Below are 14,072 nucleotides of genomic sequence, written 5' to 3' on the forward strand. Positions count from 1 at the left end.
TATACATGTATGAAATTCCCAAGAAAGTTTTTGTAAAAATTAAAAAAAATTTTGTATGTTTAACATATAAACCAGTGTTCTTAACTTCTGAGATCTTTCCAGCCCCCCATTTATTACTTTTTATTTTTATTTTTACTTTTTTGCAGTACTGGGGATAGAACCCAGGGCCTTGGGCATGCCAGGTTCGAGTGCTCTATCACTGAGTCACATCTCCAGGCCTCTTGTTTGTTTTTGATTTTGAGACAGGGCCTCACTAAGTTGCCCAGGATGGCCTTGGACTCACATGTAACCCAATTGGCCTTGACCCTGCAATTTCCCTGCCTCAGCCTCCCCAGTAGTGGTATTATAGGTCTGCACCACTGGTTATAAAAACATTCCTTGAACAAATTATCCTTTCTTGTATCTTCTCGGTTGCCCTTGTTAAAAATCAGTTGACCATGGAAACTTGGGTTTATTTATTTATTTCCAGACAGGGTCTCACTGTGTAGCTCTGGCTGGCCTGGAACTCACTATACAGACCCGGCCGGCCTCAAACTTGCAGAGATCTGCTCGCTCTGCTTTCGCCTCCATAGTGCTGGGGTTAAAGGTATGCGCAACAAGCCCTCTCAAGCTTGCATTTATTTTTGAACTTTTCATTCTTTTCCATTTATTGATTATTTTATACATGTATATAAAGGCATGTATTTTTGTTACATATAAATTATACTTCAGACAACCTAACTTAAATTCTTGGTTGTAGCCGGTAGGCTTCTGTCCTCCTATGTCTGATCTGCCCGCCTTTCGGCATCAGCATTTGTGTCCTTGCTACTTCTGCCTCTGGACGTGCAGAGTCTTTGAGGCTTGGATCTGTCATCTTGCCTGTAGTTACTATGAGTAAGTGCCTCATTCAAGGTCCACCTGAAAGAGGACCTTTCACTCAGGGCTCAGTGGAACTCATGCCCTTGTTGGGCTGTGGTCTAGCAACTGTTGAGAGGATCAGGGAAGCTGGTCTGTGCGGCTGTCTTCCTTCTTGCTCTCCATGGGTAACACAAGGAGATTTTTGAGTATTCCTGGGACATAGCCAGTTCTCCACAGTAGTGTGACAGGTGAGTCCAAAACTCAGGGAATAGGATTGTCTGCCTTCAAAAATAGCAGGAGATGGTGAGAACTTGTAGCTACCTGTTGGCCTTCTAGCTCCATGTGAGAAGAAAAGACATGGAGTCTGGGGTTTAAAAGCCAGGCCCTGTCCTCAACTCTATGCTTAGCAATTTTGCTTACCATCTGTTCACTTCCCTCTTTGTAAAGGTCCCAGTTCTCCCTGGGCTTCCCACAGTGTGGGTTGAACCCTGAGGTTTCACCCTCCTCTGCTGCTTCTATGGACTTCCCTAAGGAGCCTGGAGAATCCTGTTCTACAACACAGGTTTTTGACTTAGAGTTCTATTGCCTGGGTTTGGAAAATCCAACCGTGTGAGTAACAGTTACTCTGCCTTTGCGGGTGATGCAAGCTGGTGCACTCCATGCTGAGACCACATCCTTCCTGCCCCTGCTGGGTCTGTGACCATTATAAATTCATCTCATTTCCTGGTTGACTGTCCCTGAGGCTGGTGTCTGGGTGAGTCCAGTTCCATGGAGCAAGGTAGACAAAAGGCCCAGGGGAGGAACAGGGGACTATCTAGAGTGGCATGATTTGTCTTGGTCAACAGACTAGGAATTTCTTCTAGACTACAAGTCTGCCCTTCAAAGGATTTCTGGAATGTTTTGTCACTGCTTGGCTCTATTTGTGCAGGTAGTTGTGTGTGTATGTTGGGAAAAGGGTTAGAAACAGCAATCACAGCTTTCAAGGACTTTAGCAGACTTGCCCAGCACTTACTCAGGGTAGCAGAGGATGGAATGTTATGTGGGGGAATTTGTTGGAAGTCCAGGAGTTAGTGAAGGCCAGGGACATTGTGGTAAGTCTCAAAATCAGGGAGCAGAGAACTGAAAAATTCTGGTGCAGATTGGGGAATGAAGGGTCAAAACTGGGTGGATCTGCAGAGCTGGGGCAGCTGACAGCAGAAGCCCTGGGGATGTAGGGGTGCTACATCAGGCAGGGAGGGGAGATGCAAGAATGGAACAGGGACTGATGAGCTTGAGGTGCCTCAAACATCAAATCGTTGTCATAACAATTTCAGTTTGGAGAAAATTTCAGTTTCTTTTTTTTTAAAAAATTATTTATTATTTTTATTTTATGTATATGTATGTATTGCCTGAATGCAGGAAAGTGCACCTGTGTTGTGCAATGCCTGCGGAGGACAGAAGAGACTGTCGGATCCCTGGAACTGGAGTTACGGACAGTTGTTAGCTGCCATGTGGGTGCTGGGATTCGAACCATGTTCTTTTGCAAGAACAGTCAATGTTCTTAACTGCTGAGCCATCTCTCTAGCCCCAACAATTTCAATTTGGAGGCCATCACTATTTTCAAGGCTATCTCTCCCTCTATGTTTTTTTGGCTTCATGAATAAGCTGCTTAGTGTCTCTAAGACTTAGCAGAAGGAACCTACATATCTCAGATGAGGAAAAAAAATTGGTGCAGCATCTAACCTGTGAGGAGTTCTAACTAAATGTGAATTATGATACTCATTATACTTGTGAGTTTTTCAAAGATATTAAAGAAATGTATTTGTTATTTTTCCTTATAAGCACCCAAGTTCCAACTGATCACTTTCTATCCATTAGTGGACAATAGAGGCAGTTGACTAACTCCACCTCTGTGTGCTGCTGTGTCTCCTTCTCTCTGTGTCCTGTGTTGCTCTGTCATTACCATATTCACTCCTCTTCTGGCTTCCTCCTTCCTTTGTTCCTTATCCTCTAGGTCAAAATAGAAGCAAGAGACCAGAACTTTCCATTAGAAGGGAGTGGAAGGCAGTCTCTTCTGCTCTCTCAGTGAATAAATGAGGGGCTGAAATTGAGGAACAGTGAGGAGTCTATGTCCCAGCCCTGTCACTGGGTAACCAAGTTTTCCTGGTGGGCTCATGTGTGCTTTTCCTCTGTGCGCTGTAACTGATGGTGTTGATGGGTTTATTTTTATCTCTACAGAAGAACTTTTCTTCTATGGCTCAGTACATACTCTTAGATCAAGCCAAGAGAACTTTCTGGTAAGTAATTGACTTATTTTTCAAACTCAGAGGTGGTGATTTATACAGTAAAGTGATAATTGCTTTCCTTTGAATTTTCTGAGTTAAGAAACTTTAAACCCATGCCTCCTTATGGAGTTCCCTGTGATATTTGAATACTAGTACCTTGGTTTTTTGAGGTTCTGATAATTTAGACTCCTTAAGTGAAGACTTAACAAGATTTGTCTTACCCACAGGCTGTTTTCACTTTTGTTACGACAGTGTGGAGCTAAGCCCAACAACCCTTAAAAGGACTGTTGATGAAGATGACAAGTGTCCGCTGCAAGCTGGCCCACTATTTGGAGGACCTGGAGGATGTGGACCTCAGAAAATTCAAAATGCATTTGGAAGATTACCCACCTCAGAAGGGGTGCATCCCACTCCCCAGGGGCCAGATGGAGAAAGCTGACCATTTGGATTTAGCTACACTCATGATTGACTTCAATGGGGAGGAGAAGGCATGGGCCATGGCTGTGTGGATCTTTGCAGCAATCAACAGGAGAGACCTCTGGGAGAAAGCTAAGAAAGATCAGCTAGAGTGGAGTGAGTACAAAGAAAGATGCCATTTTCCCCATGTTGTGTACATACAATGTAAAATGTAGTATCTTAATAATTTTGTGTGTATAGTTTGGTGGTAAGAAAATTTGCATTGTTGACAGGCGTGGTAGCGCACGCCTTTAATCTCTAGTCCCAGCACTTGTGAGGCAGAGGCAGGCAGATCTCTGTGAGTTTGAGGCCAGCCTGGTCTACATAGTGAGTTCCAGGACAGCTGGGGCTACAGGGAGACCCTGTCTCAAAAAGAACAACAAAAAAATTGCATCGTTGTACAACCAACCTTCAGAACACTTTTTATCTTGCACAACTGAAGCTCCTTATCCACTAGACTTTCCATCACCCCACCCCATTCCCCTAGCAACTACCATTCTGTTTTCTGTCTCTATGAACGTTACACTGTGGAGTCCACATAGAGGTGGAATCATAAAATATTTGTCTTCTTGTGGCTGGCTTATTTCACTTAGTATAATGTTTTCAGGTTTCACTTACATTGAAGCATGTCAGAATTTCCTCCTTTTAAAAGACTAAGTAATAAATATCGTGCGCACGTGTGTATGTACTACATTTTGCTTATGTTGTCATCTGTTGGTGGTCATTCACATTTCTTCTATGGAGAAAGCCCTAGGCATGTCCTTTTTCATTTTTTGGATTGTTTTGTTGATTTGTAGGTTTAGAAAAATATGTTCTGGATACTGACCTATTACATATTATATATATTATATATAATATGTATAAATATATATATATATAATTATATATATATAAAATTTACAGATATTTTCTCCCACTCTGTGATTGCCTCTTTACTCTGACAGTATTCTTCCCTCCCTGTTTTGAGACAGAGTCTTACTAATTTAGCCCAGGGTGGCCTCAGACACAGAATTCTCCTACCTCAGCATTCTAAGCACTGGGAGATTGTATCTTTTGATGCGTAGAACTAGCATCTTTAAGAAGTTTTATTTTATTTTATTAAACCTCTTATTTTAGTTTTTTCCTCTTTCTTCTTGTGGTGGCGTTATGAGAAGATGCAGGAAAGCATTTTGATTTTTCCAATTCCTTAAACCCCCAGCTGCAATCTTCATTTAACCCTATGAACCTGTTGTGATTGGTGCCATGTTCTCTGAGTCTCCCCAGTGCTAGGGCCTACCTCTGGTCATCACCCAGCTCGCAGTGCACTCTTTATTCTTCACAGGGGAAGGACACAAAGGTTCAGAGTAAACCAGAAAACCACTGGAGCAGCAGAAGGGAGGAATAACAACAAATCAGCATATAAAGAGACTGTGGGCATAGCTCAGTGATAGGAGGTTTGCCTGGTGTGGATAGGACTCTGGGTTCCATCCTTGCACTTTAGAGTCAGGGGAGATAAGGAGGATTTGACAAGGCAGGGCAGCAGTGATAGGGGAGAAAGCCAGAGCTGTGTGGCAGAGGATGCTGCAGTCAAATTATACATCATAATGTAATTATAATTGTTCCTGTACTAAGAATGCATACAATTAGAGTAAGGTGTTAATCTTAGCTGTAGAAATACTTATTAACCAACTTTAAATTTTTTACATTTAAAAATTTAAACATTTTAGCTATTTATTTATTTTTGTGTGTACATGTGTGCCATGGTACATGTGCAGAGGTCAGCGGACAGCTTGCAGGGATTGGTTCTTTTCTTCCACCTTGTGGGTCCTGTGGATCAAACACAGGTTGTCAGGCTTGCTGGCAAATGCATTAACCCATTCAGTCACCTAAAGAGGTCCTTTATTGGGCAGTAGTTTTTCAAAGATTTATTACATTTTATAATATGCACGAGTGTTTTGACTGTATGTCTGTATGTGCACTTCTTGTGTGTCTTGTGCCTGTGGAGGCCGGAAGAAACTGCTGGCTCCTCTGGAACTAGAGTTTCAGCTGATTATAAGCTTCCATGTAGGTGCTGGGAACCGAACCTGGTCCTCTGTAAGAGCAAGTGCTTTTAATCTGAGTCATTTCTTCAGTTTCCCTCCCTTTTACTAGGAAGTTTTAATGGATTTTGTTTTTCTTTCAATAACCCCACGAAGTAGCTACCAGTATTATCTGTGCTTTCAAATGAACAGCATGAGCTAGGGAGAGGTTCTAGATGGTCAGGAGCCAGGGCTCCTCTAGTCAGAGCTGGAGTTTGAATAAAAGGTCAGCTGAGTCTTTGAACAAAGTATAAGCATATGATGTTGGCTTCCATATCTGAATTTTGAGTGTAAAAATTGTCACCAGTGTTTGAGGTTTTGGTTTGCATGAATTCTTGGAATTTGTTTTATGATTTCATTGCCAGTGGTGCTTTCTTTTTGTGTCCCCTCTCCCGCTCTCCTTTAGACAGGTTCTTATGTATCCCAGCTGGCCTCAAACTCACTATATGGCTCAGGATGACCTTGAACTCCTGATCCTCCTGCCTTCACTTCCTGAGTGTTAGGATTATAGATATGTATCCCAACTATGCCTGTTTATGTGCTGGGGATTGAACCCAGGATTTCATGCATGCAAGGCACTCTACCAACTGAGCTAAATCCCTGACCCTGCCGGTGGCCTTATCTTCCAGAACAAGTTCACATCCATAGGATAGGTTCCTCTCTGTCTTTTTGTGTATTGTATGTGTTTCCCTGGTGAGAGGGTTTTGTTTTATCATGCTTAAATTTCTCTTATGAAGAATGTCTTTGGGATGTGGTATCCAGACGGGATGTGGTATAATTCTTGGTTGTGGGTACATTTTGGAACCACTTGGGAGTACCTGAGCCTCAGCACAGATATACTAAAAAGAATTGCTTTGAATAGAGTCCTAGACAGTGTTTTTTAAAACTTTCTAGGTGAATTTAATTAGCTAGGATTTTTGAGTGATTTAATCATACACAAAACTGACTGGTAACTTTTACACCTAAAGACCTGGAAATTTAGGTACGAGAACACAGGATGTGGGCTGAATGGGCTGCATGCAATGAGGTCAGGGAAGGGTGAGCCTGAGACTGTCAGGAGACCATCAGAAGTCTTGGGCATGTCCTTCAAGTTAGGGTGCCAGGGACTGCCAGAGACAGATGATGGTGAAATAAACACTGTTATCGCATGTGTTCTCTGACCTCTGGGAACTGGAAAAGACATTTTGAGCTTGGATATAGGGAGGCACAGTATTTGACTGGTGACTGGTGGCTATTCTTTCGAGTTAAGCAGTCACACCCACTGGGCTTTTGACTGCACACCTGTGGTCTGCAACTCTGAGCCACGTTTTCTTTCATTTTCCTCTTTTTTTGGATTTATTTATTTATTATTTATTTATTTGTCTTTTTGAGATAGGGTCTCCCTGTAGCCCCGGCTGTCCTGGAACTCACTATATAGACCAGGCTGGCCTCAAACTCACAGATCCACCTGCCTCTGCCTCCCAAGTCCTGGGATTAAAGGCTCGTGCCACCATGCCTGGTGGATTTATTTATTTTTATTTTATGTGTGTGAATGTTTTACCTACGTATATATAAGTGCACCTCATGCATATAATTCACATAGAGGCCAGAAGAGGACATTGGATCTCTTTGAATTGGAGTTATGGATAGTTGTTAGCTGCCATGTGGGTGCTGGGACCAAAACCCAGGTCCTTTACAAGAGCAGTCAGTGCTCTTAACTGCTGAGCCATCTCTACAGCCATTTTCCCCCTACTTTGAGAGACAGGATCTCACATAGCCCAGGCTGGCCTTGAACTTACTATGTAGCTGAGGATGACCTTGAATTTGTGATCCTCCTGCCTCCACCTCCCAAGTGCTGGGATTAGAGGCATATGCCATCATGCCTGGCTGAGCCATGTTTTGATTGAGAAGGTATACGGAGTAGGGGCCTTTGACTTTTGCCAGGTGTTAGGTTAGGACCCAATGCCATCCTTTGTGTTAGGAATCTGCTTTTTTGATACACTGTCCTTTTGTGTTCAGATGCTGCATGTGTTTCTGATCTTACGGTGGAATGCCAGGAAGACAGCATTGAAGAGGAATGGATGGGTTTACTGGGATACCTTTCTCACGTTTCAATTTGTAAAAAAAAGAAAGGTAAGAATTGGGGTGCTGTTTCCAACTTTGTTTTAAGACTTGGACCAGGAGGCTAAAGAGCTGAGAAACAGAGACACTTGGCCCCTCTACACGCCCCGACTTCTTGGGATGCAAGGCCTATCTCAGGACATCCATCAGCTGAAACAGCAGACAAATATTTTCATGGCTCCTTGAAGTCCCAGAGGGAGAGGCTTACAGACATAAAACTGTTATAAAGGATTTTTCTGGCTGGGGGCTGTATCTACGGTGCTGGCCTGCTGCCCAACTGTGTGTGGGAAGAAGCTGACACGAGAGTTTTGAGGACCTGCCGAACCCTAGGAATTACACCTGTTTCTCTAACCTAATCCCTGCTTCCTCTAGACTGCAAGCCACTGGCTTTCTTTTCAGGCATATAAGTATTTATTTATTTATTTGGTCTTTTTGAGACAGGGTCTCCTTGTAGCCCCAGCTGGCCTGGACTTCACTATATAGACCAGCCTGGCCTCCATCTTACAGAGATCTATCTACCTGCCTCTATCTTAAAGTCATGCACCATGATGCCTGGCTCAGAAATTTAAAAAAATTATTAAAAAAATTACTAATTTAAAAAAATTTGTTATTTGTATTTATTATTTATTGATTTTGTAAAAGACAATCTTCTCTTTATTTAATTATTAAATAATTACATTTGTATGTCAGTATGTGTGTTTGTACATGTGCACATGTCTGTACATGCATGTAGAGGCCAGAAGTTGGGTGTCTTCTACCCTTACTAGGGTTATAAGAGCTCAGCACCATGCTTGGCTTTAAAAAAACTTTTTTTTTTAATTAAGCCAGGCATGGTGGCACATTCCTTTAGTCCTAGCACTTGGGAGGCAGAGGCAGGTGGATCTCTGTGAGTTCAAGGCCAGTCTGGTCTACATAATGAGTTCCAAGCCAGCTCGGGCTACAGGGAGACCTTGTCTCAAAAAGATTAAAAAAAATTATTGAATCTTTGTGATTTTCATTCCATACAATTTGATGGTATTTAGATCCCCTCCTCTATCCATACTGCCCCTTTATTTTATTTTATATGTATGAGTGTTTTGCCTGTATGTATATATTTACATGCACTGGTGTCATGCCCGCAGAGGCCAAAAGAGTGTGTTGGATACCTTGGAACTGGAGCTAAGGATGGGTGTTAGCCACCATGGGGGTTGCTGGGAACCAAACCCAGGTATTCTGTAAGAGCAACCAGTGTTCTTAATGGCTGATCCATCTCTCCAGCTCCTACAGACATGTTTTAATTTGAATTTACATTAAAAAAAATTTTTTTTTTACAATTAAAGTTACAGTTTTAACAATATGCGGATACCTTGGAACTGGAGCTAAGGATGGGTGTTAGCCACCATGGGGGTTGCTGGGAACCAAACCCAGGTATTCTGTAAGAGCAACCAGTGTTCTTAATGGCTGATCCATCTCTCCAGCTCCTACAGACATGTTTTAATTTGAATTTACATTAAAAAAAATTTTTTTTTTACAATTAAAGTTACAGTTTTAACAATATGCAAAATATTACAGTAATTCAGATTTTTTGGCATAATGATTGTTCTTAACCCTTGAGACATCTCTCCAGCCCCATGAATTACATTTGGAAAATAGTTTTTTTTTGGTCTTTTTGAGACAGAGTCTTTCTATAGCCCCAGCTGTTCTGGAACTCACTATGTAGACCAGGGTGGCCTTGAACTCACAGAAATCCGCCTGCCTCTGCCTCCCGAGTGCTGGGATTAAAGGCGCGCGCCACCATGCCTGGCCTGGAAAATAGTTTTATACATACACACACAGACACACACACCCACAGACACACACACACACACACACACACACACACACACACACACACGGAGAACACATGGCCACCACAGTCTATGACTTCCTCAGCCATAGGCTTTTGTTTAGATTGACAGCACCAGATGTTAATTCTCTGTGAAGTGGGCCTCAGATCCAAGCAGAAAATGGTTGTTTTTGTCATGCCACTATTGCATCAGTGGACACACCTTGCTACGTACAGATGAATGCTTAGGAAGCACATTTCTCTCTAGCTGATGGTCAGCATCCTTTGCATGTTTGCATATTTGAATCCTGGCAATCTTAATGCTCCTCTTGTAAGAGCATAGGCCCACTGACAGTTTATCTCAGGAGGATAGATGCATATGAGCTTTTCCTGGAGCCTCCTTTCTGTCTCTGCTGCAGATTACTGTAAGATGTACAGAAGACATGTGAGGAGCAGGTTCTATTGTATTGAAGATAGGAATGCACGTCTGGGGGAGAGTGTGAACCTCAACAAACGCTACACCCAGCTACAGCTGGTCAAGGAACATCGGAGCAAGCAGGAGAGGGAGCATGAGCTGCTGACCATTGGCAGAACCAAGATGTGGGACAGCCCCATGAGTTCCATTAATCTGGACTTGCTGTTTGATCCTGAGGATGAGCATTCAGAGCCTGTGCACACAGTGGTGTTCCAGGGAGCAGCAGGCATAGGGAAAACAATATTGGCCAGGAAGATTATGTTGGACTGGGCATCCGGGAAGCTCTTTCAAGACAAATTTGATTATTTGTTCTTTATCCACTGCCGTGAGGTGAGCCTTATGACACCAAGGAGTCTGGGGGACCTGATTGTTAGCTGTTGGCCTGACACAAACCCACCGCTGGGCAAGATTGTGTGCAAGTCCTCCAGAATCCTCTTCCTCATGGATGGCTTTGATGAGCTGCAAGGGGCCTTTGATGAGCACATTGGGGAGGTCTGTACAGACTGGCAGAAGGCTGTGCGGGGAGATGTTCTGCTGAGCAGCCTCATCCGAAAGAAGCTGCTGCCCAAGGCCTCTCTGCTCATCACGACAAGGCCAGTAGCCCTGGAGAAGCTGCAACATCTGTTGGACCACCCTCGCCACGTGGAGATCCTGGGTTTCTCTGAGGCCAAAAGGAAGGAGTATTTCTTCAAGTATTTCTCAAATGAGGTGCAGGCCAGGGAAGCTTTCAGACTGATCCAGGAGAATGAGATCCTCTTTACTATGTGCTTCATCCCACTGGTCTGCTGGATTGTGTGCACAGGACTGAAGCAGCAGATGGAGACTGGCAAGAGTCTGGCCCAGACCTCCAAGACCACCACTGCTGTCTATGTCTTTTTCCTTTCCAGTTTGCTGCAATCCCGAGGAGGCAGCCAGGAGCATCACTTTTCCATCCATCTCCAAGGGCTCTGCTCATTGGCTGCAGATGGCATCTGGAACCAGAAAATCTTATTTGAGGAGTGTGACCTCAGGAATCATGGCCTGCAGAAGGCAGATGTCTCTGCTTTCCTGAGGATGAACGTGTTCCAGAAGGAAGTGGACTGTGAGAGGTTCTATAGCTTCAGCCACATGACTTTCCAGGAGTTCTTTGCTGCTATGTACTACTTGCTGGAAAGGGAGGAAGAAGAGATGATCATGAGGGAGGGGACAGCAGGTTGTTCAGAGCTTCTGAACCGAGATGTGAAGGTCCTCCTAGAAAATTATGGCAGGTTTGAAAAGGGCTATCTGATTTTTGTTGTTCGCTTCCTCTTTGGCCTTGTAAATCAGGAGAGGACTTCCTACTTGGAGAAGAAATTAAGTTGCAAGATCTCTCAGCAAGTCAGACTGGAGCTGCTGAAATGGATTGAAGTGAAAGCCAAAGCCAAGAAACTGCAGAGGCAGCCCAGCCAGCTGGAACTGTTCTACTGTTTGTATGAGATGCAGGAGGAAGACTTTGTGCAGAAAGCCATGGACCACTTTCCCAAAATCGAGATCAACGTCTCCACCAGAATGGACCATGTGGTTTCTTCCTTTTGTATCAAAAACTGTCATAGGGTAGAAACACTTTCCCTGGGGTTTCTTCACAACTCACCCAAGGAGGAAGAAGAGGAAGAGGGAGGAAATCAACACTTGGATCTGGTCCAGTGTGCCTTCCCAGGTCCTGATGCTGCCCACTCTTACAGGTGAGGCAAGTTGGCTTTAGACAAATGGTAGGACATGCCTGGTTACTTTTCTTGGTCCTTCCTTCTTTTCCTCTCTTCCCAATTATCTTCCAAATACAATTTCCAAGCTATGTAATGTGCCCACCACCCTTTCATTGGTAGACAAGGACTTGTGCTAGGTGGGCAAATGGAATCAAGGAAAAAAACCCTAATAAAATAAGAAATAAGCATTTGGGAAGACATTAGTTTGTCACAAGGTATCAGGTAGACTATGGCACTTTGCACAAATATTTATAAACTTAAATTAATTGTAATCTATGTGTAGCTCTAGCACACTGTCTTCTTTCATTCTATGCTGCTGTAATGAATGCCTGAGATTAGGTTATTTATGAAGATAAAAGATTTGTTTATTTATTATAGTTGGGGAGGCTGGGAAGTCTAAGATTGAGGGCCCCACATTTGGAGAGGGTCTTTGGGCTGTGTCCTCACCAGTTGGAAGGAGGAAAGCAGTTCTCTGGGGCTCCCTTTTATAAGGCACTGATCTTACCTATGGGGCTCCATCCACACAACCATCTACCTCCCAAGGATCCCCACCTCCTGATACCATCATTCTGGGAATTAAGGTATTGTAGGGTAGAGTGAACATCCAGATTATTCAAGTTGGAGAGGGTGAGAAAGAGATAGAAAGGAAGGCAGATCTGTTCCTCACTGCCCTAACAACAAAGTAGAGCAAGGACAAGAGGCCTGACCAGGACAGCAGAGACCCTGGCTAAAGCCCCTGATGAGAAGTGAGTATCCATTACTCTAGGTGACAGCCACTTTCCTTATAGGGCAGGGACCTTCCATGAAGACCGGCAACATGGGTGTGTTGTTTAATTTTTTGTGAACTTGACACAAGCTAGAGTCACCTGGTAAGGAGGGAACCTCAGTTAAGGAATTTCCGCCTTTAGATTGGTCTGTGTCTATGTTCATGAAGCATCTTCTTAATTACTGATTGATGTAGGAGGGCCCAGCCCATTGTGGGTGATACCATCCCAGGGCAAGTGGACCTGGGTGGGATAAGAAAGATAGCTGAGCAAGCCAAGGGGGAAGTAAGCCAATAAGCAGCATTCCTTCATGGTCTCTGCTTAATTTCCTGCCTCTAGGTTCTTGCCTTGCCTTCTCTCAAAGATGGACTGCGATCTGGAAATGTAACATGCAATAAACCCTTTCCTCCCCAAGTTGCTTTTTTGTCATGGTGTTTAGCACAGCAACAGAAAGGACATATGATATCCACCATTAGAAGTTCAGAGTCACAGACACAATTCTAAATCTATGCAAAGAAACTCCGCTGTTTGTTTGTTTGTTTATTTATTTATTATTTATTTTTTCAGATAAGGTGTCATGTAATCCAAGGTGGGCTTGAACCTAAACATTATATAGTTGAGAATGACCTTGAGTCCTGAGTGTTGGGATTACAGGTATTCACTAGCATGCCCAGTTTTATGCAGTGCTAGGGATTGAACCCAGGACCTCCTGCATGTTAGGCAAATACTCTACCAACTGACCAATAACCCATATTACCTGCATTTTAATAGGGGTGCCTGGTATTCTAACATGAATCCCTGGAAATGATTGTAAAAATTAAAAAAATATGAATATACACTGGTCTTACTTCTGAGATTCTGACTTTACTTCTGTGGATGCAGCTTGATCCCAAGATTTTTGAAAGTACCCCTGATGCAGTTGAACAGTTTAAGTCAGAGATTCTCCCTGGGACCCTTAGCTACAGGTACAGGCCAGGAGCAGAACAGCTAGCCTGTTGAAGGAGTGAGGAGCCCAGTAGTGCTTGTGGTCAGCCAAAGGCTCTGGTTCTTTGCATCTAGAAGTATGTGGAACCATTCTTTCCAAGGCTCACTGGCCTGCTTCCCTCCTCTGTGAATGATCCATGGGCTTGTGACTGGTGGCTTAACACCTAACAGACTTTTCTGACTGTTGCTGGGCATCCCTGACCCATGGCCCAGTTTGATATTGTTAGAGACCAATCTTCTTTTCTTTCTTTCCTTCTCATTCTAGATTGGCAAACTGCTATCTCACTTCCAACTTTTGCCGGGACCTCTTCTTGAGTCTATGCACCAACCAGAACCTCACTGAACTGGACCTCAGTGACAATTCTCTGGGGGATCCGGGGATGAGGGTGCTGTGTGAGACGCTCCAGCATCCTGGTTGTAACATCCAGAGACTCTGGTAAGTTTCCATGTGTGCATCAATGAGAGAGAGAGAGAGAGAGAGAGAGAGAGAGAGAGAGAGAGAGAGAGATATCTTTGGCGTGGGTGTGAGAGCGCACACCTTTAATCCCAGCAGTGGGGAAACATATCTCTGTGAGTTCGAGCCAAACCTAGTCTATATAACAAGCCACAG

At 43.6% G+C, this 14,072-nt stretch overlaps 1 protein-coding gene across 8 annotated transcripts in view; it reads left to right on the top strand.

Moving 5' to 3' along the window:
* The first annotated feature begins 1,553 nt into the window (after nucleotides 1-1,553).
* The window catches only part of Nlrp3 (NLR family pyrin domain containing 3), a 25,022-nt gene continuing 12,503 nt past the window's right edge, over nucleotides 1,554-14,072 (top strand). For 2 of the 8 annotated variants that reach the window (XM_029567106.1, XM_029567133.1), the window contains exons 1-6: nucleotides 1,556-1,591; nucleotides 3,055-3,113; nucleotides 3,329-3,674; nucleotides 7,613-7,726; nucleotides 9,938-11,693; nucleotides 13,728-13,898. In XM_029567106.1, coding sequence (XP_029422966.1) covers nucleotides 3,392-3,674; nucleotides 7,613-7,726; nucleotides 9,938-11,693; nucleotides 13,728-13,898 — 2,324 coding nt within the window. In that variant the 5' untranslated portion in view covers nucleotides 1,556-1,591; nucleotides 3,055-3,113; nucleotides 3,329-3,391. The other 6 variants (XM_029567078.1, XM_029567151.1, XM_029566990.1 and 3 more) reach the window with 6 other exon arrangements.

Source organism: Nannospalax galili, unplaced genomic scaffold (genome assembly GCF_000622305.1).
Source record: "Nannospalax galili isolate Female #2095 unplaced genomic scaffold, S.galili_v1.0 scaffold730, whole genome shotgun sequence".
NCBI classification, from domain to species: Eukaryota; Metazoa; Chordata; class Mammalia; order Rodentia; family Spalacidae; genus Nannospalax; species Nannospalax galili.